At 39.5% G+C, this 27146-nt stretch overlaps 2 protein-coding genes and 1 pseudogene across 2 annotated transcripts; 1 reads left to right on the top strand and 2 right to left on the bottom strand.

The window, feature by feature from the left end:
• Nucleotides 1-27146, bottom strand: part of LOC139950315 (tripartite motif-containing protein 2-like) — a 196399-nt pseudogene that overhangs the window by 107531 nt on the left and 61722 nt on the right.
• Nucleotides 129-7015, bottom strand: LOC139951034 (uncharacterized). The gene is made up of 2 exons (XM_071949850.1): nt 6979-7015; nt 129-1648 (listed from the first exon to the last, which is right to left on the bottom strand). The coding sequence occupies exon 2, from the start codon at nt 1646-1648 to the stop codon at nt 836-838; it is 813 nt and encodes a 270-aa protein (XP_071805951.1). The 5' UTR covers nt 6979-7015; the 3' UTR covers nt 129-835.
• On the top strand, nt 9501-26012 carry LOC139950962 (alkaline phosphatase-like). The gene is made up of 10 exons (XM_071949792.1): nt 9501-9534; nt 10204-10430; nt 12093-12267; nt 12843-13018; nt 17877-17988; nt 18852-18947; nt 19830-19970; nt 21153-21350; nt 25375-25497; nt 25765-26012. Exons 1-10 carry the CDS (start codon nt 9501-9503, stop codon nt 26010-26012), a joined length of 1530 nt encoding a protein of 509 aa, XP_071805893.1.

Raw genomic sequence — 27146 nt, 5'->3', positions numbered from 1 at the left:
ATTTCATCTGCATTATAAAAAAAACAAGTGCTTTCTCATGTAAAAACAAACAAACGCAACACTACGAGGACGAGTTATATACTTCACTATATCGAGACGTGTTCGGGAAAATACGGCACAAAACAAATATCTTCCGGTAACTTGACAACGCGGTATCCTTTTGATCACAAGTTATCATTAGTTTAAATTCATAAGTATTAACAAATGTATCAACAGAAGACAACTGTAACCGGTTTTTATTATGTTGTTGCTTCAACAGGGTGCAGCTGTAGTCACCAATTTAATATTTGGAAATACAAAATGACCGGCGAAACAGGTGGCCATCATGAATTATGTTTTTTGCTGTCTCGGTCTGTATCAAGGAAGGTGAATTGCTTTGCTTTTCTTTACTACTTACTAAACTATCCAGTTTTTTGTGTTTTATTTTTAGTAATTTCAATGTTTAACTTTTTTTCGGGAAAAGAAATGATTAAAAGTAGTCATCAAGTACTTATTAAAGCACCCTTGGAAATTGACATTGAACATAACCAATTTTCCCAAAAGTGTTATAACTATAAAAACAAGAAAAGAATGGTAAACTGATATTTAGAGCACTGTTATTACACGTGAAAAAAATGTTTTCGTCACAATAAACACGTTTGCAAAATCACGTTTTAAAACATAACGTATTTTATCAAATTAATTGTCCTACATGCATTAAAACATCATCTAAACAAACTGCCCCATCTTAACACAATTAACTAGTGATTATTATATTTTGGAACACTATATAATCGCCCTTTTTATAAAGCGTTGTCTAAAACATTAAAACGTTTCGTGTGTTTTTATGTTTGATTTAGATTTCGTACAACAGGAATCCAGTAAAAGACGTGTAATGATGAGAGTTACTATATACATGACCGCGTACAGCTAAGTGAACTTGATCTCCATAGTGCAGGGGAATCAATGCACTGTTGCTCACTTGCTGATGACCTGCAGCGTGTACACCCCCTATTACAATGATGTTACCGTTCTTCCTCAGCTGGACATATAGGTAAGGCCCACTATTTGATTTCCGGACTGAGAACATCAATACGTATACCCCAGGCACGTTACACGTAAACGTGCCGTTATTCAACTTGAAATCAGTCCCTTCCTCTGAAAACAATAACTCTTCAAAGGGCAGAGGATCATAGTTGGATGGAGGGTTGAAGCTGGTATTCCTCACTGCAGTGAAAGCGGACCGTCGCATACTACATTCACCTGTTTCACCAGTCTGTCCAGCTTGTCCAGGTTCACCTCTCTCCCCCTTCAAACCATTCATCCCAGGCAGACCTTGAGGTCCTTGTTTCCCTGGTAGACCGACTCCTTGCTCTCCCTTCAGTCCATGTTCCCCTTTAGCGCCTGGCCCACCAACCAGTCCATCTGACCCCTTGTCTCCTTTAACCCCGGGTTGACCTACCTCACCAGGAGAGCCAGCATCACCTCTCTGACCTACAATGCCTTGACCATGGTTCCCATTAGATCCAGGGATTCCTGGAATACCGGCTGGGCCCTGGCAGCAGGAGTTACACGTCAGTCCCGGATCAGGTGAAACTGCTGCTGTAGCCACCAAAAACTGAACTTGCATAAAAACGAAAACAATGGCCACTGCTATAGTAATCTTCATCTGTAAGTTGAAACATAGACGGAAAACAACCAATTACAACATTTATAGCAATTTTGTTTTCTTAGCTGGTAGGGTTTATCATTTGTCAGTTGATCCTCCCTTTTCATTATGAATTCGCCCGTAAGGTATCATATTGAATCAAACTGTACATTAATTGATTAACTGAATCATTGTAAGTTTGTTGAACTAAATCGGTTATTGCAGTGGTTGTTAGTTGTATTTTGAAATCACCTTTTCCAATATATTAGACTATTAAGAAGTTTAGCTTTGAGTCGTTGTAACGCATGTAAACGATCACAGTGCACTTATCTAACAGAGAAGGGGTTCGCCCCGGTGTTATTGGCTGTGGCTGCTGTATGTGCCGTAGCACCTTGCAAACCCTGATAAGGTGCTTCATAATTGGTTCTCAGAGTTCATCACTTCAATAATCGGATTGCTCCTCTATGTGTGCGAATGATGACAGGTATGTTGTAGTTTGAGCAGCGAAATGGGCCGTTTTGAAACAGTCCATCTCAGGACCTGGAAATTGGTTGATTAATACTTATTCTACTTAAAGATAAACTTTAAAAAGAATAGTTTAAAATGCGCTCGCCATTTTACACAACATTTGGCAATACAAACCATTTTATTTGCTAGGTTTTGCTGCCTGAAATAAAAAAAAAAATTATGGAGGTTGACTTTACAAACGAATAACAAGTTGGTAGTATTGAAAGGTTAATTTTAGACATCACAGTTCCGACCCATACATAATGATACACAAAACGTTACGCGACGATCATGTGGTGTCACTTGGAGCCACTCAGACAATAGAACTGACTTTAAAAAAAAATGTGCGGCTGCAGCTAAAACAGCACTCTTGAGTTTCCGTAAGTTTTGCTCATACAATGTTTCAGCAATGTTTCAGCAATGTTTCAAATATTGTTTTACAAATGTTAAAAAAAACAACTAGAGATTGAGAGTTTGTGAACAAACTCAAGGTGTTCGGTTTCCGGGAGTAAAAGCCTGGATTAAAAAAGAAATATTACACCTTGCTTTGTTCTCAAGATTTGTAATAAATGATTCAAATTACAAAAACTGTCAAAACCACGTGATTACGTCATCTAGTAAAAGTGTACGTTTGGTGACGTCATCGGTAATATTTGTTTTAAACCAGACCTTTGCCAGACTTGTATGGTGTGATGGTAAAGTATCAAAGGATGTTTATTTCGACCTAAAAGACAATAAACCACGCCCTTCCAAATCATTTCACAGTCACTTCCCGTTTAAACAGGCCAAAAGGTCAACGAAAGTTCACCAACATATCCATTTCCGTCAAGTACGTAAAGCCCTTTCATATGATTTACAGATTGTCAAAATAGCTTATGTAGTTTAGGAAATATGAACTTAGGAAATATTGACTGACGACTGAAGAAAAGACTGTAACGGGCATGTATGTTTTAACCGTCTTGAACGAAGACTATTCTTCATGAAGCTTTTTCGCGCTCTATTGATAATACTTTAAAAAAGAAGTAAAAAAAAAACGTGGATCAAAAATAATGATTTTTTGAAATAACAATTTGAATTTTTATTACTCAATAATGGATGACGTCATCATGACCTAACTAACACATTATTCCACTCCTAATGCATATCTAACTATGTGCGAAGTTTCAAGTTCATACGAGTTTGGGAAGTGTGCTTTTGTTCGAGGACAAGGGACGAAGAGAAGAAGAAGATGAAAATCTGGATTGTTTTATTGATTTGTTTGTACTAAAGTTTTGTTTAATCCGGCAGTTTATTTTAGCAAGACCACTCCGAATTGCATGGGCCTTATGCTTTAACCATTCTGTTTTCTTTGAATGTTTTGTATTGTAACATCCATGTCTGTGCATGGAGGTAGAAATAGATTAGTTTACGTAACGTCCTTTCCTACTAGAGAAAGTTTGAAAGGGCTTATGTTATTTCAGAGATTTTTTTTCTTCAAAATATTTAACTCAAAATAACTTGGATAGTTGTTTTAACAAATAATCAAAACAATTGATGATTATGCTAAGTTCAAGAAGTAATAGATATCGTAATACTGACGTGAATTCCGTGGGCCCAAAACGCCCTTCACCCGGGGGGAGTGGTCGATCGATGTAACGGCTCTATTTTTCTCGGTGTTTAACCAAAACATGACCAATGTTCGTCATTTTTTACTGTTGTTTTCTCACATAATTAAAAGTCCCATGAATCACTGAAGTAGGTGGCCATCTCAGCGAAACTTCGTCTTCAATATCACATTGACCACTAAGCCATCAGAAGGGTAACATTTGAACAATTTGACGCTGAAGATTGAAATGAAATCGTTTTCGCAGCGTTCTGCATAGCTATATAGCTCTATGCATATCACGCTATGGCACAGAGTACAACAAACTTGGCAGCATGCCACCAAATAAATTATGCCTAATACACTACACGTGTACGCCACAAGTGTTACGCACAACCAATGGGGAAATTTCGTAGTTCTTTATACAAGAAATTGTGAACTTTCAAACTCGATTTTGAACCAGAAGACGAGCTCAAAATGGGATCACGTCTGCGAGGCATTTACGGAGTTTTTAACGAACTTTCCGATGATGTGTCGATTGTAACAACCCATCATGTAGATCAAAAGTTATGATTTTTTGAAATAATAAACTTTGAAAATTCATAACTCAAGAATTGATGACGTCATCGTGACATAACTCAAACGGTTTCTTCTCCTTATACATATCTAACTTTGTGTGAAGTTTCAACTTTATATGTGCTTGGAAAGTGTGGTTTTTTTAGCGGAAAATCGCCGCTAATAAGCAGAATGGATGATCACTGGAGCGTGCTCTGCTGCACCGCTAATACACTACACGTTGTGTGTATGCCTACGTGCAATGTTTATGCACATACCAATGGGGATTTACGTTGTTCTTTAGACGTGAATTTTGAAATTTTCAACCTCTCTTTTGAGCCGGAAGGCAACATCAAAATGGGGTCATGTCTGTGGGGCGTTTACGGAGTTTTCAATGACGTTTTAGATGATGTTTCGATTGTAAGAATCCCTCATGTAGATCAAAAGTTATGATTTTTTGAATTAATAAACTTTGGAAAATTCATAACTCAAGAATTGATGACGTCATCATGACGTAACTCACACGGTTTCTTCTCCTAATAAATCGCTAACTATGTGTGAAGTTTCAAGTTCATACGAGTTTTGAAAAGGCGCCTTTGTTAGCGGACAAGGGACGCTTAAGAAGAAGAAGAAGAATAAGAAGTATAAAGAAAAAAAAAAAAAAACGAACAAAAATAAGAGGTGTTTCGGGCTGTTGGCCCGAGCACCTAAAAAGAAAAAAAAAAAAACGAACAAAAATAAGAGGTGTTCCGGGCTGTTTGCCCGAACACCTAACAATTTTAGAATAAAGTTGAACTGGAAAACGAATAGGGGGTACGCAAGCTAAAAAGGTGCGAATCGTAATTTTCAGTTTGCCGCCATTCATCGTGTGTTGCCGTCAGTTGTCGCTGACGAATTTGCTAGCGACCGCAGACGGCTGCACAAAAATAGTCGCGTCTGTCGCTACTATGTAAGCCAGCCGACTCATTTGCCGAAATCAAACCTCTGTGTGTGGGTCGTATAAATAGTCGAGTTTGGCGTGATCACTAAGTTCAATAGTCTGGCCATCCTCTCATCAGACAGACTACGATCGAAATTGTGACAAACTCAAAACGACTAGACGCGGAATTTCGCGGCATGGAAACGTCATGCGACTGATAAATGCGATCGTCTTCGTCAAGGAAATGAGGGTTGCGTTCTCCAACGAAATCTGAACTCAATCACAATGAATTTCTTTGCCGTCACAAATTTGCTGACGGTCGCGACTGATAATTTCGGCCGTCTGCGGTCGCTAGCGGGTTCGTCAGAAATAAGTGACGGCAACACACGATGATTGGCGGCAAGTTCAAAAACTGCAATTCGCAGCTCAATGTTGCTTGCCGTACCCCTATTATATTCGTCATAGTGTGAGCCAGTTAGCACAAGGCCGATGATTGTTTAGACCCAAACAAACTGGAATACGGTGGTCGAGATAATACTTATGAATAATTCGTTGACAAGACTTTAATTTTGAGCTGAACTCGTTTTAAAAAGTTGTGGTTTCAGCGCAGCTATGCAGGCAATAAATTATTGGCATTTGTGAGCAATTTTACAACTCCCGTAAAGTAAAAAAAAATGTTAATGTTTTTGAAATGCCGTTTCACGCAATTGAAAACGAATGCGAAACCCAGCGAAAATACAATGGTTTCGAAAACAAAGTATGGCAAATTCTAAGTTTTGAACAAGGTAAAGAACTAATGCAAAAAGCAGCTCCGAAATCTCACAGAAAGCATGGAGCATTTAATGTAATTGCCCTTAAATCATGACAATAACGGTGCTTCTAACAAACTGCAGGCGATGTATTAGCCGACCGACTCAATCACAACTACAAAACCGTTTAAAACGAAATGGTTACAAAGACTTAGCACATTTCCTAAAATGTAAATGACTCGTGTGAACGCACAACAACAGTCCTGCTAAAAACGTATCATCATTTTAGTTTACATTTTTGACATATTTTTAAATGTTTTAACTGAGTGTAAATGTTGCCTATAGTGTTGTAACATTCTTGCAATATGACTACAGAATGCCTCAAAACAAGAGTAACCTATCACTATGGTAATACAGAACAACTGTCGCATGAATCGTGGCGATTAAAGAATTTGTGAACCTTTGCCGCAAGCGACAGCTTCCCCTTGCCTCGGTTGACCTTTGCCCCCTCGGATTCCCTAAAGACTATCAGTATCTTTATTAAGGTAACACTTCTTAAAAATAATGCAATGGTCACGTCGAACGATGCAATCTCATATATTGTTTACCGTTCTACAATATGTTTTTAACGAGCAGAACGTCAAGCGCGGTTTATGTCAATCCAGTGGAAAAGAACTTGAAGTCAAATTTTGAACAAGACATTGCACTGATAAGTGTAAAAAAAAAATGCCTCGTCCAAAACCACCTGCAAGTAGTGAGGGGAAAACCCCTTTGAGGCAATGCTTTACGGCAAGGTTTCAAAGGGAGATGCAACTGGGTTCATATGTCTGTGTACAATCACAGTATCACCACAGTTCACTAAGATGGCAGAGCTTGAGGAGAGAAGAGACCTAACCACTGCATATAAGAATATCAGCTGTATCGAGTGGTGGTCCTTTTGGTCAAAACCTGCAACCGCGTTCCATTGAGGTACCCTCATCGCACCGCATGCATCTAAAAGCCAAAGTCCGGGTCTGACAGTATAACGAGAAAAACTTACCTTGATGACGATGTGTTCTTGTAGTACAAGCTTTCTCAGTTCCTCTCTTCCGATAAGATACGAAGTTGTTATGAACCCTGCTGCTGGGAGCGCGTTTAAATACTGCTGTATTTTCATTGAAGTGCTCATCAGTCTACTTCGGGGTTTGATTGACAATCGATGAGTAGCCAATCAAAGATACGTGTTAAAGTCACTGATTGAATGCAGTGACTTACTCTACCATTGGTTTGGACGAGGCTGTATGTTACAATTGTGGGTCAATACCGTGTTAAAGTCACTGATTTATGGCAGTGACTTACTCTATCATTGGTTTGAATGATACTGTATGTTGAGTGGATGCCAATGGTGAAAAACTCTACACTACATTGTGATTGTAGTAAAGTCACTGATTGAAAGCAGTGACTTACTCTACCATTGGTTTGGACGAGGCTGTATTTTGCAATTGTGGGTGAACACCGTGTTAAAGTCACTGATTTATGGCAGTAACTTACTCTATCATTGGTTCGAATGAGACTGTATGTTGAATGGATACCAATGGTGTAAAACTCTACACTACATTGTGTATGTGGTAAAGTCACTGATTGAAAGCAGTGACTTACTCTATCATTGGTTTGGATGAGGCTGTATGTTACCAATGGAGCTCAATTTGTACATGCTTCAATGGTATGGTATTTTTACATGTATATCCGCCCTACTGGGTTGCACTGTGTGATTGCTTCCTGAAGTTCCTGGCCAGTTTCCTTCTATTTCCGCTCAATTGATGTATTTCTCTGATGATTGTGAGTTAAAGTGCAAGTTTATTATCAAAGAAAGAACTGCGCACGCAATATATATATACTGTTCAGATGGATCTCTTTCGTTCTTCCACTCTTTTGAAGTATATGTTTACTAACACTAACTCAGTGTGTTTTTTTCCGAAATCGAAATGCAATGACAATGTATTTATAGTAGAGTGCGCCACCAACAGAGCAACATTAAAAGCACTGGACACCATAGGTAATTACTCAACAGAATTGCTAGCATAAAGACTTACTTGGTAATGAGCAATGGAGAGATGTTAATAGTATAAAACATTGTTAGAAACGGCTCTCTCTGAAGAAACCTAGTTTTTGAGAAAGAAGTATTTTCTCGAGTTGTTAAAGGTCTCAAACTGAAGGCATCTGAAAGCACACAACTTGTGCGACGGGGGTGATTTTCCCATTATTCTCTCGCAATTTCGACGACTAATTGAGCTCAAATTATTGTTCACGGGTTTGTTAATTTAAGAATATGTTGAGATACACCAAGTGAAAAGACTCACTAGTGGTTGAAAGTTACCTATTAATGTGTCCTGCCTTTGCCCTTAAAGGGTATTTTTAAACTGAGTTTCAATTGTATTCTTTGTTTTCTCAGAGTCTACTACCACCGAAACGCACAAATGTTTTTGGGAAACAAGAATATTCAATGGAGCAGAAACAATCAATACAAACCACAAAAATCAAAAACAATCAAATTAACTTTTGGATGAGATTGAAGTAATTTTGATTGTTTTAAAAAACACGTATGGCAGGATTCCGCCTTGGGCCGGTGTCTCATGGAAATCTGTCCCCGGAGATTCTGTCCCCATCTTGGGCAACTTCTTTGACATAAAGGACTCGTTCATATTTTGGAAATCTCAAAATTGTCAAAATGTGCTTAAATGCAGTGTACACTATTGGTTAATTACTCAAATTAGCATAAAACCTTACTTGGTAACAAGTAATGGGGAGCTGTTGACAGTATGAAAGACTGTGAGAAACGACTCCCTCTGAAGAGACGTAGTTTTCGAGAAAGAAGTAATTTTCCACGAATTTGATTTCGAGACCTCAGAATTAGATTTTGAAGTGTCGAAATCAAGCATCTGAAAGCACACAACTTCGTGTGACAAGGGTGTTTTTTCTCTCATTATTATCTATGCACATTCAATCGTTACGCGGGGAGGGGTGGGGGTAGGGATGGGAGGGGAGGCGTTGGTGAACCCATTATGACGAATCAAGCCGTTGTCACAGATTTAAACATCTTTTTTTTTCTGGAGGGCTTTCGTAACTATTAGTTTTTCGATGTGATTTTTTTTTAAACAAATCTTATTACAACTCCTCATACAATTATGCTGAAAAACCGTTACAGTAACACAAAGTATAAAATTGACCGACATAGTTTACCACTTTAGTAAAATGCAGAGTTAACCTCGGCACAATACTTTGAAGGAGTCCCATTTTTTGTAAAACTTCACAGTAGATTAATTGGTATTAAAAATTACAGATGTGAAGTTGATGATATAGTACAAGTACCGATATAGATAATGGCCATTTGAAATATGAAATTAAAGTTTAAGAACCGATAATTTGTTTCCAAGGTTCAAAAGCCAAAGAATGAATGACATGATAAGTTATTGCTGTTCTATAGTTATGAAGTCTGTAATTCAAACTGACTATGACCTCAGTTTCATTACTTCTGATTTTGTTACTTTGATTTCAACATTAACATGGTTAATTTGGATCTATATGCTGACTGCAGGAGGCAATGTGCTACCACAAAGTAAGTAGGCATATAGTGGTTCTCGCTTGAAAAGAGTAGAGCTCCATTTGACTTTTCAAAGGATCAAAGTTGAATATGATAATGTATGCAGACTTAGTGATCACATTGTTTCACGCGAGATCTGGTTGTACGAGAGCTCTGTTGTTTTGCTTGTTGTTATCACGTGAATAGAACCCGAGTTTTTGACGCAATGTGCCCTGTTCCATTGTCTTTTATTGATAGTTTAACGACGTACGAACACAACAAATATTACAGCCGATTATTTTTTATCGAAAAACACAGAAGATGAGGGTCGAGAAAGAACACACCTTAAACTCATAACAAAATACCCGGTATATGTATTTCGGTGTTGCAATTAATATAACAATACTGTTTAGAACTATATGCCAATTAGATATCTGTATAGTGATTAACTAAATGAAAATGAATACCCCCCATAATCAACAAATGGATATTTTATTTAGTAAAATAAGTTATTTTATGTCAATAATTATTTTGTAAGTGCACTCTTGATCAATTTATCCTATTTACAAGGAGCTTCAACATCTGCAAAAGCTCAATCACGAAACCCATAACATTCCACCAATGATCTTTCAGTTCTGAGCAGACGACACTATCTGATTGTCTTCGAGTAGTGTTTGTAGTGTTTGTATAAATTAATCGTTGTAGGTGCGAAGTACTGGAATGACCTGGCTAGTGACAGTTTGCAGAAAGCTATTACCAGAGAGCAAACACTCAACACGAATAAAGCTAAGAACGTGGTGTTTTTCGTCGGAGATGGGATGGGTATAACAACCGTGACGGCTGCGAGGATTCTCAAGGGGCAGCTGGAAGGAGATCACGCGGAAGAAACACACCTCGAATGGGATAAGTTCCCTAGTGTAGCTTTGTCAAAGGTAACAATAATTATTACGTCTCGAACCTACTCACTGAAACAACTACTGCAGGAGATCTTCACCGTTTAAAAAAACTCCCCACTTAAAGCAGGCCTGGGGTCGATTTCACAAAGAGTTAGGACTAGTCCTAGGAGATATTAAAAACGTATGGGTAGTCCAAAGTTAGGACGAGTAACTCGTCCTAAGTCGAGATAAGACTAGTCCTAGCTCTTGTGAAATCCACCCACTGGTTTATATACATGAAACGCCCTTACTACTACTTTTTAAACTGCAATGCAGGAGTAACTCACTAGTAATCGTGCAATGTTCTTGCAAACAAATTGCACCCGTAGAAGCCCACGCTCTCATAATGGTGCCGCATCGAAACAAGCCAAGTCATGTCACGGTAAAGTAATAACAAATGTTATTTATGATTACAATAATATTGTTTAACTATTGTGCGGAAAGTTGCCGGTTGTGGAGTTTTTAAGAGAATTATTTTGCACCAATGCAGATATATTGTGGGAGTGTCATTTTGCATAACTACTGCAGATTATTTTCGCGCTGACTTTAAGCCAGCCATGGGTGAGTTTTTGGCGGTTGAATTGGACATTGGATAATCACTGGACAATGACTGAAACATCTATTGGTACGACCGCCAATACGCAGCCCTGTACTTTGATTTTGACATTCAAACAGAAATGCGCCGTACTTTTGACCGAATGACGGCGCTATCAAACATATTTGTATCACGAGGTTTATTCATTCATCCCCAACCAGTTATTAAAGACTGGAAAACATAGCCACCACATAACAATCATACAAACCAAGGACAATAAAATCCTTAAAGGAGCCATTACAACCCATCTCTAAAGCAACATTAACGGCGCAACAAGTGGACGAATCGTGGGACGGGATGGACGGGGCTTGGTGACGGGGATTGACGGGGATTGGTGACGGGGATTGACGGGGATTGGCGACGGGGATTGGTGACGGGGATTGACCTAGAGGCTAGAGGTTACTCTATGGCGTTATTATTCACGAGCCTCGAAGTGTGGCGTCAGATGTTCAGGCTAGTATATCCCTATAGCCTGAACATCTGACGTCACACTTCGAGGCTCGTGAATGATAACGCCAGAGAGTGGCCTCTAGCGTAGGTCAATCCTTGTCCATCTTCACCTTTCACCTAGATTCATATGCAGGTGACCGCTAGTACAAATGCCAAATCGGACCAATCAAAACACGGAAACTGAATGCTTAACTCACTGCACGTTTATCCAATGAAATCACTGGTTCTGAAAAGCAAGAACCTGACCGGGGAAATAGTGCCCAGAAGTGATACAAATAGTGGGTGTGCCCGATAAGCTTCCCTGGGTCGACCCCGTGGTGCTCACTCGGGTGAACCCCTGACAAGAGCTAATCGAACGAACACACTCGCCCTCTCGTGGTGATGGCATGCACCTCAGGTCACCTCAGTGACCCACTCCACAAGCAGGGCACTGGGGGGGGGGGGTGGGGGCTGACCCGGATGAGCCCCGTCAAAGCTATTCGAACGTACCGGGCAGATCGGGGTCGACCCAGGGAAGCTAAACGAACGCACCCACTATATTGAGTGCGCCCCATGTGGTCAAACATACGGAGCATTTAGTCTGAGAATATTTCCTGCACTCTTTCATCCTCTAGACCTACAATACCGATAGGCAAGTACCGGACTCGGCTGGTACGGCTACTGCTTATTTTAGTGGTGTTAAAACCAAGACAGCAGTGATAGGCCAAGACGATTCTGCTATTAAAGGAGATTGTAAATCTAGTCTCAATGCTAATGTGGAGTCTGTTATGATATCTGCTCAAAAGTCTGGTAAGTTTAAAAGAACGTCAACATATTCATATAATGTTTTATAACACACCTCTTGCCTTTTCTGTATTTTGGTTGGCTGAAACACGGTCTCGTGGGATGAGCTTAGTCTAGTGATCGGGCGCAAGGGTTTTGCGGGAACTAGCTCTTTGAAAATAGTGCCCGGTTACAACGCCCTCTCTTGACTTGAACCGTGAACAGCAACTACAAAACTTCCTTTCTTTTCCACGTGTTGTTCTTATTTCACATTTAAGACCGACACAATTTGGTAACTAGTGACGTCCATTACCCCCTCGGGCCTGTTAGTGACCAGAAGAGGGGCCTATTTCCCTTGGCCTTCAGCCTCGGGAAATAGGTCCCTCTTCTGGTCACTCAAAGTCCCTCGGGGTAGACGTACAATTACCTCATTGCCAGTCAATATGTGTATAATAATTATGATTTACTTTCATTGATTTGTTGTCAAGTGTTTTGTAATAATTTTAATCTAGTGTTCTTGAAATTGTATCGATCGAATATAATATAGCTAAAAAGTGCTAGTTATTTACTTAGGTTTTCGTTGCTTTGTGTGCTTTCTAAAGGCAAGGCAACGGGATTCGTCAGCACTGCCCGTGTGACACACGCTACCCCTGCCGCACTTTACGCACATTCGCCCCATCGAGACTGGGAGTGTGACTGTGATATACCGCAGAAGGAAACTGACATCGGTTGCATTGACATCGCTCAGCAACTCATAACACTCGGACAGGATACACAGGTACAATCTGCAACATTGACACAAACCAGTGTTTGCGTTCACTATTCTGAATGTACCGTTTGATTATTCGCCACCCTCATCAATATCATGAGTTATTTTGGTTTTTGAATCAAAATATCTCACAAACTGACCGGCAATGAAACAGGTAGCTGGAAGCATTCGATAGAGAACATAACATTGTTAAATTAGTAAGCACTTACGTGTTACTAGTTCGGTCTTAGCGAGTTGCGTCATATTCACGAAGCACTCGTAACTTCAATTGAGTGCGTTAGTCCTTACTAGTGCTACGTGGGGTGTTTTCGGCTTCGAAGCGTTTTCTTAAGCCCGTTTTCAACATCCCTGGCCAACATTTTCGGGCGAATTGAGCTTTATGTCAATTACAACAACTTTTAATATGTTCTACAATCCTTGCGACATATTCTCAAACTTTCCCAATTTTTTTGAGAATTTACTGACCTATTTTTTCCCACTTTTTAGTAAATTTTTCGTGATTTTGTTATTTTATTTTATCATTAAATAATTATTTATGTTGATTTATTTAGTTAATAGTAATAATAATAGTGGACATTTATAATGCGTGGGTATCCATCTAAATATGCTCATGGCGCAGTGACACAATAAACGGGAAAAAGTTATGAAGTCCTCATTAGATGAGGCTTGAGGGAAGTTGTGAACAAAGCTAGGAGAGAGTTTAACATGATCCGGCAAGTCGTTCCATAATGAAGGAGCAGCAGAAGTAATTGATCTTTCACCCCATGATGTTATGGCCAGGGGTTTCCTTAAAGATGTTTGTTATTAGATCGCGTATAGACTGGCGGTTGGAAGTATATATGGGGTTGGAGTCCTTCTGAGAGATATGGTGATAAAGTGCCTTTTGATATAAGCGATAGACATACACGAGGATCTTGAAGATGATTCTATCCTTAATGGGTAGCCAATGTAGATCTTGTAGGATAGGTGTGATGTGACTCTAGTGTTGGACCGGGTTACAATTCTGAGGGCAATATTTTGAAGGCGAGACAAGCGGTAAATCGATTATTATGCAGTCCATAGAGGAGATAGTTTCCCATGTCAAGTCGGGAGGTTACAAAGGTGCGAACGAGTTGCTTTGTAGTATTTGCTTCATTTACTTTAATTACTTCGTTTATTTGTTTATTTTATATTTTTAGTTTAGGGGTAACCAACTACATATTGTACTCTCATTGTATGTTTGCGTCGTGTGAAAGCTTGCGAAATCTCTGAATGTCATCCCATTGGTGATGAACCACTTTGGTAGGTCTGAGGACTTTTTCAACACAGTTGATTCTCCGCGATTTGCCCAGGTGTCGGCCTTTCTCTTTAGCGTTACAACATCTGAAATCATCAACATCGGAAATCATCATCACCGGCGACTTTAACATTCATGTTGATGACGTCCACAACACCAATGCAAACCAGTTTAAGCATCTACTTCAAGCATTTGGTCTCACCCAGCACATCCAGGAGCCGACTCATCGTCTCGGTCATTGCCTGGACCTTGTCATAACTCGTGAAATCCCCCCCACCAATTGTCTCAAACTTTGTTATTCTACCTGGATTATCTGACCATTATGCAGTCATGTGTAACTTGAGTTTGTGCAAGCCCAAAGTCCCAACCGTCACTATAAAGAGCCGACAATGGAAACATGTGAATCCTCCCGAAGTGTTCCGCGACATAGGCACTCATTTAGCAAATCTAGAAGTTGATCATGACTGCTTGGATTCCTATGTCAGCCAATATGAGAAAACAGTCAGTGACATCTTGGACAAATACGCACCTTGGAGAACGAGATCAGTCAAGGTCCGAACTGAAGTCTCCTGGTTCAATGATGATATTCGTACAGCGAGAAAGATCTGTCGTCAACTGGAGCGGAAGTGGCGGAAAAATGGCAAATTGGCAATACAACGACAAGAATATCGCAACCAATGTAAAGTAGTTAGGAATTTGATCAACCAGGCAAAGATCATCTATTATTCATCTCAAGTACAAGAAACCTCAGGAGATCAAAAGAAGCTCTTCAAGATAATTGGTAAGTTGTTGCTCAAACCCAAAACCCCTGTCCTTCCATCCACCTACAATGACCAGGACTTAGCAAACGAGTTCCAGAAATTCTTTGTCACCAAGATTTCAGACATCCGCTCATCATTTTCATCAGTCCCTTACAACGTGCCGCAGACATTGCCACATCTTCAACCAGAGTGTAGACTATCTGTGTTTGAGCCTGCCACTGTTGCTGAGATTCAAAGGGTTATTATGAAATCTCCTTCAAAATCCTGTGAGCTGGATCCAGTATCAACATCCATGATAAAGCAAAACATTGATATATTTGTACCCTACATCACTAAGCTTGTAAACGAATCTCTCAGTTCCGGTTGTTTCCCCGATAGCCTCAAAGTTTCCTACATCAGGCCGCTCATCAAGAAGCCCAAACCTGGACAAGGAGATATTCAAAAACTACAGACCGGTTGCAAACTTAAAATATCTTGGAAAAGTCATCGAACGAGTAGTGTCATCACGTATTTCTGATCACATTCATACTTTCAACCTGTCCGACGTGTTCCAGTCAGCATACAAGCCTTTCCATGGGACCGAGGCTGCATTAGTCCGTGTGAGCAACGATATTCTCTCTTCTATGGACAATGGTAACCTTACAGCACTAGTCCTGTTAGACTTGAGTGCTGCTTTTGACACTGTTGATCATAACATCCTTCTCTCTCGGCTCCAGAATCACCTTGGCATAGAGGACACAGCCCTAGCATGGTGCAAATCGTATCTCCACAACAGAACTCAGCATGTATGTATTGGCACTGCGATATCCGACCCTGTTGTTTTGAACTACTCTTTGCCACAGGGGTCGGTACTCGGCACGCAGTGGTTTACGCTGTACACTTTACCGATTCGTGACATCATCCTCAAATTTAATCTGAATTACCATGTGTACGCAGACGACACTCAGCTATACATCACGTTTAAATCTTCTCAAGAAAACGCCTATGCATCTATTGCAAGACTTGAGAAATGCATCCAAGAGATTCGACGTTGGACACAACAAAACTTCCTGAAGTTAAATGATGATAAGACAGAGTTCCTTTTATTTGGGTCACGTCAACAGTTAACTAAGGTTTCAGTGCCATACATCTCCATCGGTGATGCTCGGATAGCTCCCTCGCTGAAAGCTCGGAACTTAGGTTTTTTTTTGATTCATCGATGACACTTCAGCCACACATCAACAACATTGTTCGTTTATCATCATATCACATCAGGAATATAGGTAAGATTCGCAAGTACTTGGACAAAAATGCCACTGAAAAGGTCATTCACGCATTTGTTACTTCTCGTCTTGACAACGGCAATGCTCTTCTCTACAGTCTTCCTAACAACCAGATTTCTCGACTTCAACGGCTCCAAAATACTGCTGCCCGCATTGTGACACTGTCTAGAAAATCCTGTTCTATCACCCCCATTCTGAAACAACTACACTGGCTCCCTATCTCTCAACGAATCATCTTCAAGCTGATGCTCATTGTCCACAAAGCTCTAAATGGCAAGGCTCCCCACTATATTTCTGAACTGCTTCAAGTTTACACTCCATCAAGGAATCTTCGATCAAGTTCCATGCTTCTCCTCATTGAACCCAAGTCTCGACACTCATGGGGTGACAGGTCTTTTTCTGTAGCCGCGCCACGCATCTGGAACTCTCTACCACTTAATCTTCGATCTTGTCTTTGTACCGCAAAATTCAAGTCTCTTCTCAAAACTTATCTTATGTCACAGGTTTTCAATGACTAATTTTGTTGTGTCTGTTTTTCTTTGTGTTGTGTTTTTGTTTTGTTTTGTTTTGGTTTACTGCGCCTTGAACACCCAGCAGGGTGGATATGTGCGCATTACAAGTCTTATTATTATTATTATTATTATTATTATTATTATTATTATTATTATTATTATTATTATTATTATTATTATTATTATTATTATTATTATTATTATTATTATTATTATTATTATTATTATTATTATTATTATTATTATTATTATTATTATTATTATTATTATTATTATTATTATTATTATTATTATTATTATTATTATTATTATTAAATTTGTTGTTAAGCACCTACCAATTCAATGCAACAAGGTCAACTAACTTCACTATCTCAGCAGGCGAGAAACTTCGCCTTCCAATACCCCTTTGCCTCCTCCTCGCGTTGAACGGTCTTCCTCCTTTCTTTAGTCTGGCTCTCCATGTTTGCAGGGTGACAAATATCTTCTAAATGACTGTAGCCAGTCCAGTCACTGTATAAATACTCGTTCTGGACAATGAGATCACGCTCCAGTGAATTACATAACAAATCCATGACTGTTCAGCTCAAGCGCCTTCCCGCTTAAGAAGGCGTTACGAAAGGTTTAGTAAGAAACGCGGTAGTAAAGCGGTAAGAAGGCTTCGTGAATAACACGTAAGGGCTTACTAAAGTCTTACTAATACTAAGAGCCACGTAAGTGACCGATTTACGAGGGCTTCATGAATAAAGGCCCGGTCACTCAGGCCCCGATAACGAGAACGAAAACGAGAACGATAACAATGCACGCTCGCGATTGGTTGAATTGCTCCATGCAGAATACGCCCACGCCCATTCAACCAATCGAGGGCGTGCATTTTTATCGTTATCGTTTTCGTGCTCGTTATCGGGGCCTGTGTGACCGGGCCTTAAGGCCCCTGCAGCTTCCTAGATTACCCTTCCTGCTATTCATTGCTGTATGCCGACCAAACAAACGAACTCGAATGTACCACCAACTTTTGCGGTCATTTTTATACTTTACTTCTTTATTAATCTATGCCAGGTTATAATGGGTGGGGGAAGGATGAAAATGTTACCGAGAGAAGCTGCCGACCCAGAGTATCCTAAGGACTCTTCTAAAGCTGGATCTAGAAATGATGGACGAAATCTCATCGGTATGTAAACCTGATCAAACTTAAACCCAATTATTGATGACTAATTGCACCATTTTGCTTTAACAGCTTCTGATCCCATCCAGATTCCATAGAAACCGAGCTACTGAAATCAATAATGCTGAATTGATAATGGTGAATCAAAAATGGTTGATCGATAATTGTTAGTCGATATTGGTGAGTCGATATTTGTAAATCAATAACGACTGTTCGATGTTGGTGAATCGATAATGGCGATAATATTTGTGAATCAATAATGGTGAACCGATAGTCGTAAAAAGATAACTGTGAATCAGAAATGGAGAATCGATAATGGGAAAAGATAATGTTGAAACGACAATGGTAAATCAATATTGGTAAGTCGATAATGGTGAATCGATAACTGTCCATGAGCCGCAAGGCGCTGACATTACCACAGAGACAGCATGGTGCGTAGTTATAGAAGATAGGAGGAATGTACTTGAATATAAAGTGGTAATGAATCTGAAATAAAAGATTCGTTTTTACAAATCCATAATTATGTATGATGTATACTTTACATATAATTTAGTACTATTAGTTACGTTTCACTCCTAAGCTAGGAGCTTGGTCAATTATATGTTTAGTAACATCATACACAATTTTGGATTTGTAAAAACAAATCTTTAATTTAATATTCTTCCGCAATCCGGACGAACTTATTTAATGGTAATGAATCTATTCGTCTTATTTTCTTTTCCCTTTTCTTTGTTATTGTTCTTTTTAAAGTTTGTTTTCTTGTAGAAGTATCTCTCATCGAAATAGTTACACTTGATCAAACCTTGACTTTATAGATGTTTTCGGTCACATGAAGTAAAGGATTTATTTCACTAAATGTTTTGTTTAAGACAAATGGCAAGCAGGTAAAGACAAGACAAACAGCAAGTACGTGTGGAATTTGGAACAATTTAAAGACGTCAATCCACTACATGATGTGGGGTTGTGTCACTTATTGGCACGGGCTTTAGGCTAGATGCCGCACGTCGTCATTACAAACTGCGGTGACATAGACGTAGGTTACCATAATTGCCGTATAATGAGAGTTAAGTTTTATATTCCAGCAAACCTGATTCGGTTTTACCCCATTACATTACTTTGTTTGTTTACACTTTTATTTTTTTTTATTTTTTATATCAGAATATTACGTACAATCTGTGTCCGTCTTATTAGAGAGGTTTCGCAGAGTCGCGGATACGAATACGCATACAGATATCGAACCGTACGCGTTCGCGTCAAGTGAGCTGTGTAGTTTTGTTTCGCAAAATTCTAACGAATACCCTCAACTTGAGGCTCAAGAGGGCGCTATTAACGAAATGTACAGTACATAAAAACTCCACAGGCTAAACTGATATCCGTCGCCTAACTTTTAAGTCCATTTCTCTTTTTCTGAAGCATGGTGGAACAATGTCCAACTACATCCATGTATGATACCTCTAAAAGACATGGTGAAAACCTGGTGCATTAAAAAATAACAATCCGCTACAAAAACATGAACAAAATATACTCGTTGTTTACTGAAGTGTATGGCGACAGATTCCCGTTTTGAGCGACTTTTCTAACTTGTGTACAACGGTTATACGTCACATGGACCTCAAAAAGTGATGACGTATTATGACGTGTCCGTTCACGTAAGAGTATCGGTGACTCTGCGAAACCTCTCTAATAGGGAGCTGTCAACCACGGAAGAAACCTTTGACTATCTAATTTATTTGTATACAAGGAACAAGTGAACAGGCGTAGGTTTGAACTTTATAACTGGACCAGGACGATTTAATAATTATTGAAACTTTTGTTTTACAGTTATAATACCTTTGCTAACTTTTCAGGTTTGTTTGAGCCCAGTCACATGCAATTTGAATGTAACCGAATGAATGACGTAGGGGGTGAGCCCTCATTGTCTGAGATGGTAGAAAAGGCCATTGAGATACTTCAGAAGGACAAAGACGGGTTCTTCCTTATGGTCGAGGGCAAGTTATTATTACAACATACAGGTTTCTGGTTTTTGTAGAGTGTTGGCTAATTGGTTTCATGAGCCCTAGCCTTGTCCAAGGCTCTATCGTTAGCACCGACCCGCTCTGAATTCACGAACTGCATAGATACTATACCGCACGGTATACATAACAGTACTTGATACCGTGGGGTCGAAGCATGGCTTTTCGATGTATCAACGAGGTTACAACGAGTCTAGTTGCTCGTTGTATGAGGTACAACAACCTCGAAAAACCATGCTTCGACCCCACGGTATTAAGTACTGTTATATACCGTGCAGTATGTATAGTATCTATGCAGTTCGTGAATTCAGAGCGGGCCGGTGCTTGCGTAAAGAGCCTTGGACAAGGTTACATGAGCCCTTTGTGTCATTGCTGCTGTTTCACAAGAGGTTATCGTTAGGCCCTACCTCTTACTTATGTGGCTAAGAAAATCATTGACAATCTGAAACCTCGTTTTATGGAGTATTTGCATTGTCTCTTTGATGCCATTGTTCAGTCACAGGTTGTATGTATTTTCATTGTTGATAACTAAACCACGCAGGTTGGCAAGGACGACCGAATAATAGCAAAACATCAACTAGATTTTGTCACCAAAGTAGACACTGCTGCAAACTTCTAATTAAAAAGAATACATCCCAATTGGTTGCAATCAATCATTCTTAAAAACTAGGGCCAACGTTTGTTATCTTTGTATTCATGTCTTTTCCTAGTTTTAAAATCTTGGTTGACAAAATCTCCGTCTATGATGTTGCTTTATCACGGTGTGGCCATCTTGATTTTACTCCATTCAAACTCATTGTAACAAAACTGAGGCTGAACAAAATAATAGTCTGGTGCCATGTTTGCGCAATGAATGTTAGCATTCATTACTGTTATTGAAACAGGGAACATGACCAAGATGGTGACAGCGTGATTTAGACCTTTATCACGGTGTGGCCATCTTGACTTAATACCCCATTGTAACCAAACTGAGGCTGGTGCCATGTTTGCGCAATGAATATTACAATTCATTACTGTTATGGAAACAGGGAACATGACCAAGATGGTGACAGCGTGAACATTCTTCACGAACAAGACACACTACCAGATTTTTCATCAAATTTCAATAATTCAAATACAAATAATTTATATCATACTATCTTGATTTGAAACACGAAGGTAACATTTACCATGCGCATCATGACGGGTTAGCCTACCACGCCCTGCATGACACCAATGCAATGGATAAGGCTGTAGCCAAGGCGATGTCAATGACCAATGAAATGGAGACTTTATTTATTGTAACTGCCGACCATGGCCATGTACTCTCTATAGGAGGAGCAGCTGATCGTGGTAGTCCAATACTCGGCAGAGGAGGTAAGTTTCATCCACAACTATAACTTTGAAGGCAGTGGACAGTATGACTTCTAACATGCTTAAGCTCAATGAAAATAAAACTGAGTTCATTGTGCTTGGTACTCCCCAAAACCTAGTCTTGGTCCCAAGACCATTGGTGTTGCGCGGTCACACACAACCAACGTTCCGATTATGCACGGCAAAAACTGTCCACGCTTGTAATGAACGAACGCTAGCGGGCGCTGTTTCTCTGATTTACGGATCTCACCATGTCCTGTGCTCACCATGGTCTTGGATATTTGCAAATTGAAGGCGTGGCCAGACTATGTAAATTACTTTTAATATATGCAATATTCATATCACGTGACGAATTGAAGATGACTATTCAAACTAGATCGAGTCAAAGGTCAATATGATCGGCGGTCTATTTTTAATAATCTTTGCTCAAAGAGTGATTCCGTGGTCATTATAGGCCTATTAAAAGGAAAACAGTGAAATTTTAAGTATAGGTACCTATTCAGATTATGGATACGTGACGATTTGAAATCGTAAATAATGGTCAAAAATCGAACGTAAAATTAGCATTCAGAGAGTCCGTGTATCGGACACTGTATGGCCCCACGACGTGGAGCAATCGGAACGTGAAATAGGCCTTGTGGAATATCACGTACCGCCCATGCCGTGTCTCGTGGGGGTTGGAGGTGTTAAATCCCAGGCGCTATGAACTCCCAGCTTGCGGGTGTCGAATCCGTTGTTTCTTATGATCGCAACGTTCCAATATGCTCCATTTTAATTCATGGCCCCTAATTTCTTTTTGTTATGAGTTTTCAGGTAATTTTGATGATGTCAAAACGTAGGAATATCGCATATTGTTATATTGACAGTGTTATTGTGTGAGTAGCTTAAAAAAATTATGAGAATTTTTTATAAAAGGTTTAAATAAAAATAATGCTAAAACAAAATTCCCTCAAAGCATAATTTTGTCAAACAAAGTATTATTTTTTTAATTCTGTGAATGAAGAGTTATTTTTGAGGTAATGATTAAACTGGGCAACTAGTGGAATTTAATGACCCGACTATTCGCCTCAAATAACTGGGAGTTGAATAGCAGTAGTCGCCGCTGGACAAGCAATCAAAACTCGAAATTTCTCATGAGTTATTCCAAAAGATATTGTTACGACTACATTCCAAAAAAATGTTATATGGTTACGTTCCAAGCTACGCAGCTACTCGGCTACGTTTACGTTCCAAGATAGGCTTAGGTCTACGTTCCTTCAAGTTACACTATAATATCGAAAGGTATGTTTTCAAGCCCGAGTCAAGCTACGCTTACATTCCAAGATACGCAGCTACGTTTACGTTCCAAGATACGCTTAGGTCTACGTTCCTTAAAGTTACACTATAATATCAAAAAGTACGCTTCCAAGCCCGAGTCAAGCTATGCCTACGTTCAAAGATACGCAGCTGCATTTATGTTCCAAGATGCTACGCTTCAGTCCAAGATATGCTTACGTTCCAAAAGATGTCAACGTTCCAAGCTACACAGCTACTCAGCTGCGCTTACAGATCTGCTTACGTTCCTTCAAGTTACGCTATAATATCAAAAGGTACGCTTTCAATCCCATGTCAAGTTACGCTTACGTTCCAAGATACGCAGCTACGAATTACGTTCCAAGATATGCTTACGCTCCACCAAAAGAAACTGTTACGTTCCAAGCTACGTAGCTACTCAGCTACGCTTATACACTCCAAGATACTAATAGGTTACGCTACAATATCAAAAAGTACGCTTTCAATCCCGAGTCAAGCTACGCTTACGTTCCAAGATATGCAGCTACGGTTACGTTTCAAAATACGTTCTCACAAAGACGCTTTTGAATCCCTCAAGATTTCCTTCCCCCAAGATTAAAAAATTTTCACTGTGAATAACACTACAGGGCCCACCAGTTAATATCTGTTTGGCAGAAAATACTGTACAAAATTTCTTTACTATCCAAAAATTTACTTGGGCACTACAAAATTTCAAATTTAATTAAAAATTGGCTGGCAACCAGTTTCTGCTAAGCAATACTATTTTGTGCTAACTATAAGCAAATTGGTTAGCCAATACAGGCTTCATCAGTGTGGGCCCTGGCAGTGGCACGTCGGGAGCATAACGCCACGATCGCATTTCAAGCTGCATATCATGGCAATGCAGTAGTCTGGATCTGGACATTATACATAGAAATGTTTGTGCTGGTACCACAAACCTTTCTTTATCGTATTTCCACCCTGTGTCAAAGTTTCAAATCCTACTGATCTGGACATTATTATACTTCGATAAAAACATATATACCCACACACAGAGTAAAGCAAAAGTCATGCAACGGAATTACTGCATGCATTGTACACTACATGCACAACACTGATGAATTATTCATGAGCCAGCCGCAACGCAGCCTCTGATTGGCTCCACCGGAAAGTCGGGGGAGATTTGCCGAAAAACAATTAAAAAGTTAAGACCCGTCGCTGCAAATATTCAAGACCATGGTGAGATCTAAATCAGAGAAACAGAGCGCCCGCTAGCGTTCGTTCATTACAAGCGTGGACAGTTTTTGCCGTGCATAATCGGAACGTTGGTTGTGTGTGACCGCGCAACACCAATGGTCTTGGGACCAAGACTACCCAAAACCTTAAGAAACTTCCGAAGATATCTTTGCATATGGGTGATACATCGATTGACCCTACTGATTCTTTCAGCAACTTAGTAATACAATTTGATTCGCATATGACAATGAGCAAGCAAGTTTCTAGCCTGTGCCAATCAACAAATTTTCAATTACGTAACTTTAGGAGAATCAAACGGTACCTGGATAAGGATACTCTCCATCATGTTGTCAGAGCTTTAGTCCTCTCTCGTATTGACTTAGGCAATCTCCTTTTATTTGGTGCAACGTCATATAAATTGGACAGAGTTCAAAGACTACAAAATAGTGCAGGTCGTTTAGTATGTTCCACACCCTTGAGAGAACATATTATTACCCCATCACTTAGGGAACTTCATTGGCTACCAATTAGAGAACGAATCCATTTTAAGATTGCTCTTCTCGTTTTTATGCTTTAACAAAACTACACCTCATTATTACCACTTAACTGTCACATTACACTCCTCCACGATTTCTTCGGTCCACACTTGACATCACTCACACTGCATGTTCCCCGAGCAAACAAAGTTTTAGGTCAGAAGGCTTTTAGTGTGGCTGGGCCCATGATTTGGAACAATCTCCCAACTGCCATTAGGGAATCTAATACTCTGTCTGCTTTTCGTAAAGTCCTTAAGACTCAACTTTTTTCCAAGTTAATTTCTTTCTAGTGCGCTATGATCTTGATGGAATAGCGCCTTATAAATATTAATTGTTATGTTATCTTATTGTTATTGGTAATTACTCAAAATAATTATTAGCATAAAACCTTACTTGGTAACGAGTAATGGAGAGCTGTTAATAGTGTAAAACATTGTAACGTAGTTTTCGAGAAGGAAGTAATTTTTCACGAATTTGATTTCTAGACCTCAGACTTAGAGTTTTTTGTATCGAAATCAAGCATCTAAAAGCACACAACTTCGTGTGACAAGGGTGTTTTTCTCTCATTATTATCTCGCAACTTCGACGTTTGATATTTTTTTGTCTTTGAGAATTACCAATAGTGCCAGTGTCTTTGAACAATTAAAAGCTTTATCTTTCAAAATATCATTTGTATGCAAAATAGTATACAATGAATTTAAAGAGAGACTGTTTCTAACTATTATTATTTATTTACTTCCCTTTTTTTCAAAGGGAGATATCTCTCGATAAATCCAATTGTTTGTAGACTGCAGCTTGATTATGTTTTGAAACAAAAAGTAAACTCCGTTAAGTTACCCGAATGCAGACTGAATTCTGACCAGTAAGTAATGTTAACAAGTTGTGCAAGCTTCTCAGTTTTCTATAAGTGAATGGTGATTCATCGTCAAACCATTCATATTTAAATTCTAATTACAACAAAATGGTTTTGCATAAACGTCAAGGTCTGATGAATGACGGTTTGCCATTTACAACACTCTCATATGCAAACGGCCCTGGAGGAATTGAGGAGTTAAACAGCTTCAAAAGTACTGGTTCGAGACGGAATCTGACGGATACCAACACAGGTAAAGCTCCAATTGATTACTTTGAGTATTGGTTTGTACCCCTCAGGTACACCACTCAGTAAAATTAAATCCGAGTATATGCAGACTTTTTGAAATATTTTAAATCTTAAACATATCACTTGGCAAAGTTACAGGGAAGTTTTTGCAAACACGATTTTGCCAAGGGAAAATGCCCCTTTGCCATTTCATAGAGTTAATCATTAACTTGTGTAAACAAATATTTTACTTGTATTGTGATAAACATTGTTTTATTATTTGTTTGTGCAGAGGCTGCCGATTTTCACCATCCAGCGCTTGTCCCAATTGATTCAGAGACTCATGGTGGAGAGGACGTCACTATTTACGCCAATGGACCAATGTCGCATCTTTTTCACGGGGTACATGAACAGCACTACATTGCCCACGTGGTCAGATATGCTTCCGGGTTAAACTGCCACAATGGGGCGCCCTCTACTGGACCAAATTCCATTTTGGCTTTACTGTTATTTTCTTTCGTACGGAAGTTTATAGATTGAAAAAGAAATTCAATGAATGTATTTTGTCCAGTTTGTAGCAAAGACAGCCAAGATTATAGTGTTTGCAAACAAACATCCCAAACATGACATCTGTTAACTTTTTTTACAACCGCTTAAATCAGACCGACTTTTTTTCAGTAATATCACTTTTGAATCATACAGTTAAAAAAAAAAAAAAAAAAACCGCCAGGGCTAAATGAAAACTGACTGGATACATTTTAGTTTAATGTTTGATGAAAACAAATCACAAAAACAAATTACTTGGACATTTATGAACCTGCGATCTTTATATTAACGTAGCCCTGGTGTTTTCTTGCCTTGTCCATATACTTGTTCGCCGTGGTAGCCAGAGACCAGTGACCCGCTCTGTGAAAATGAGTAAAATTTCGCGCAATGCTTTAGCGTGCAATGGACGGTTTCATGTGGGAGGGGTCGTTGTGGAGAGGTTTTTGTTTTGTAACAATGTTTTTTGTTCTACTTCTTTAGGATCTATATTTTCATGGTCGATATTCAGATAACTTAATTTTAGTCATGAAGCTTTACAAAAAAACATGATTTTGTCAAGTAAACGTACTTTTAAACGTCATTTGTGTCCCTTTTATTTCTACATAGCGCGAAGTATCGCTGATTTGTATTCCTCGCAGTTCTGTCGTTCGGTACCCCCTACGTACATCATGGTATCATCGGAAACCTTTGACACTCGCCTTTCCGAATATTAGAGGAGATTAAAGCCATGGTTAAAACTAAGGCTGCACAATTGTTAGACCAACAGAGGGCGTTATTTATAATACTCGGATGCTATTGTGGGCTTAGTGTGTGTGTTCGACCCCCCCCCCCCCCCAGTTTGTAAATATTATTTCAAATATGACGTCAAGGTCACATGGGGCTCCCCAGGCTGATCAACCATTTCCCTCCAATAGACCGTGTAAGGCCGTGTCCGAATGTTTCGATATCGGCTGCGGCTGCGGCCGCTGGCAGTGCGCGCCATTTTGAAGTCGTGTCCGAATGTTTTTTTTTCTTTTGGCTGCGGCCGTGGCCGCGACGTCACAGATTTCAAGCCACAAGCGGAGGTGACTTGCTTGTGGCCGGGACGGTGTGTCGTCTGCTGCTACGTGCTAGTGCTACATTATTTAC

The sequence above is a fragment of the Asterias amurensis genome, chromosome 18, assembly GCF_032118995.1.
Source record: "Asterias amurensis chromosome 18, ASM3211899v1".
Taxonomy (NCBI): Eukaryota; Metazoa; Echinodermata; class Asteroidea; order Forcipulatida; family Asteriidae; genus Asterias; species Asterias amurensis.
Note: the sequence above shows the minus strand (reverse complement) of the source record. Positions and strands in the feature narration are given on the sequence as shown.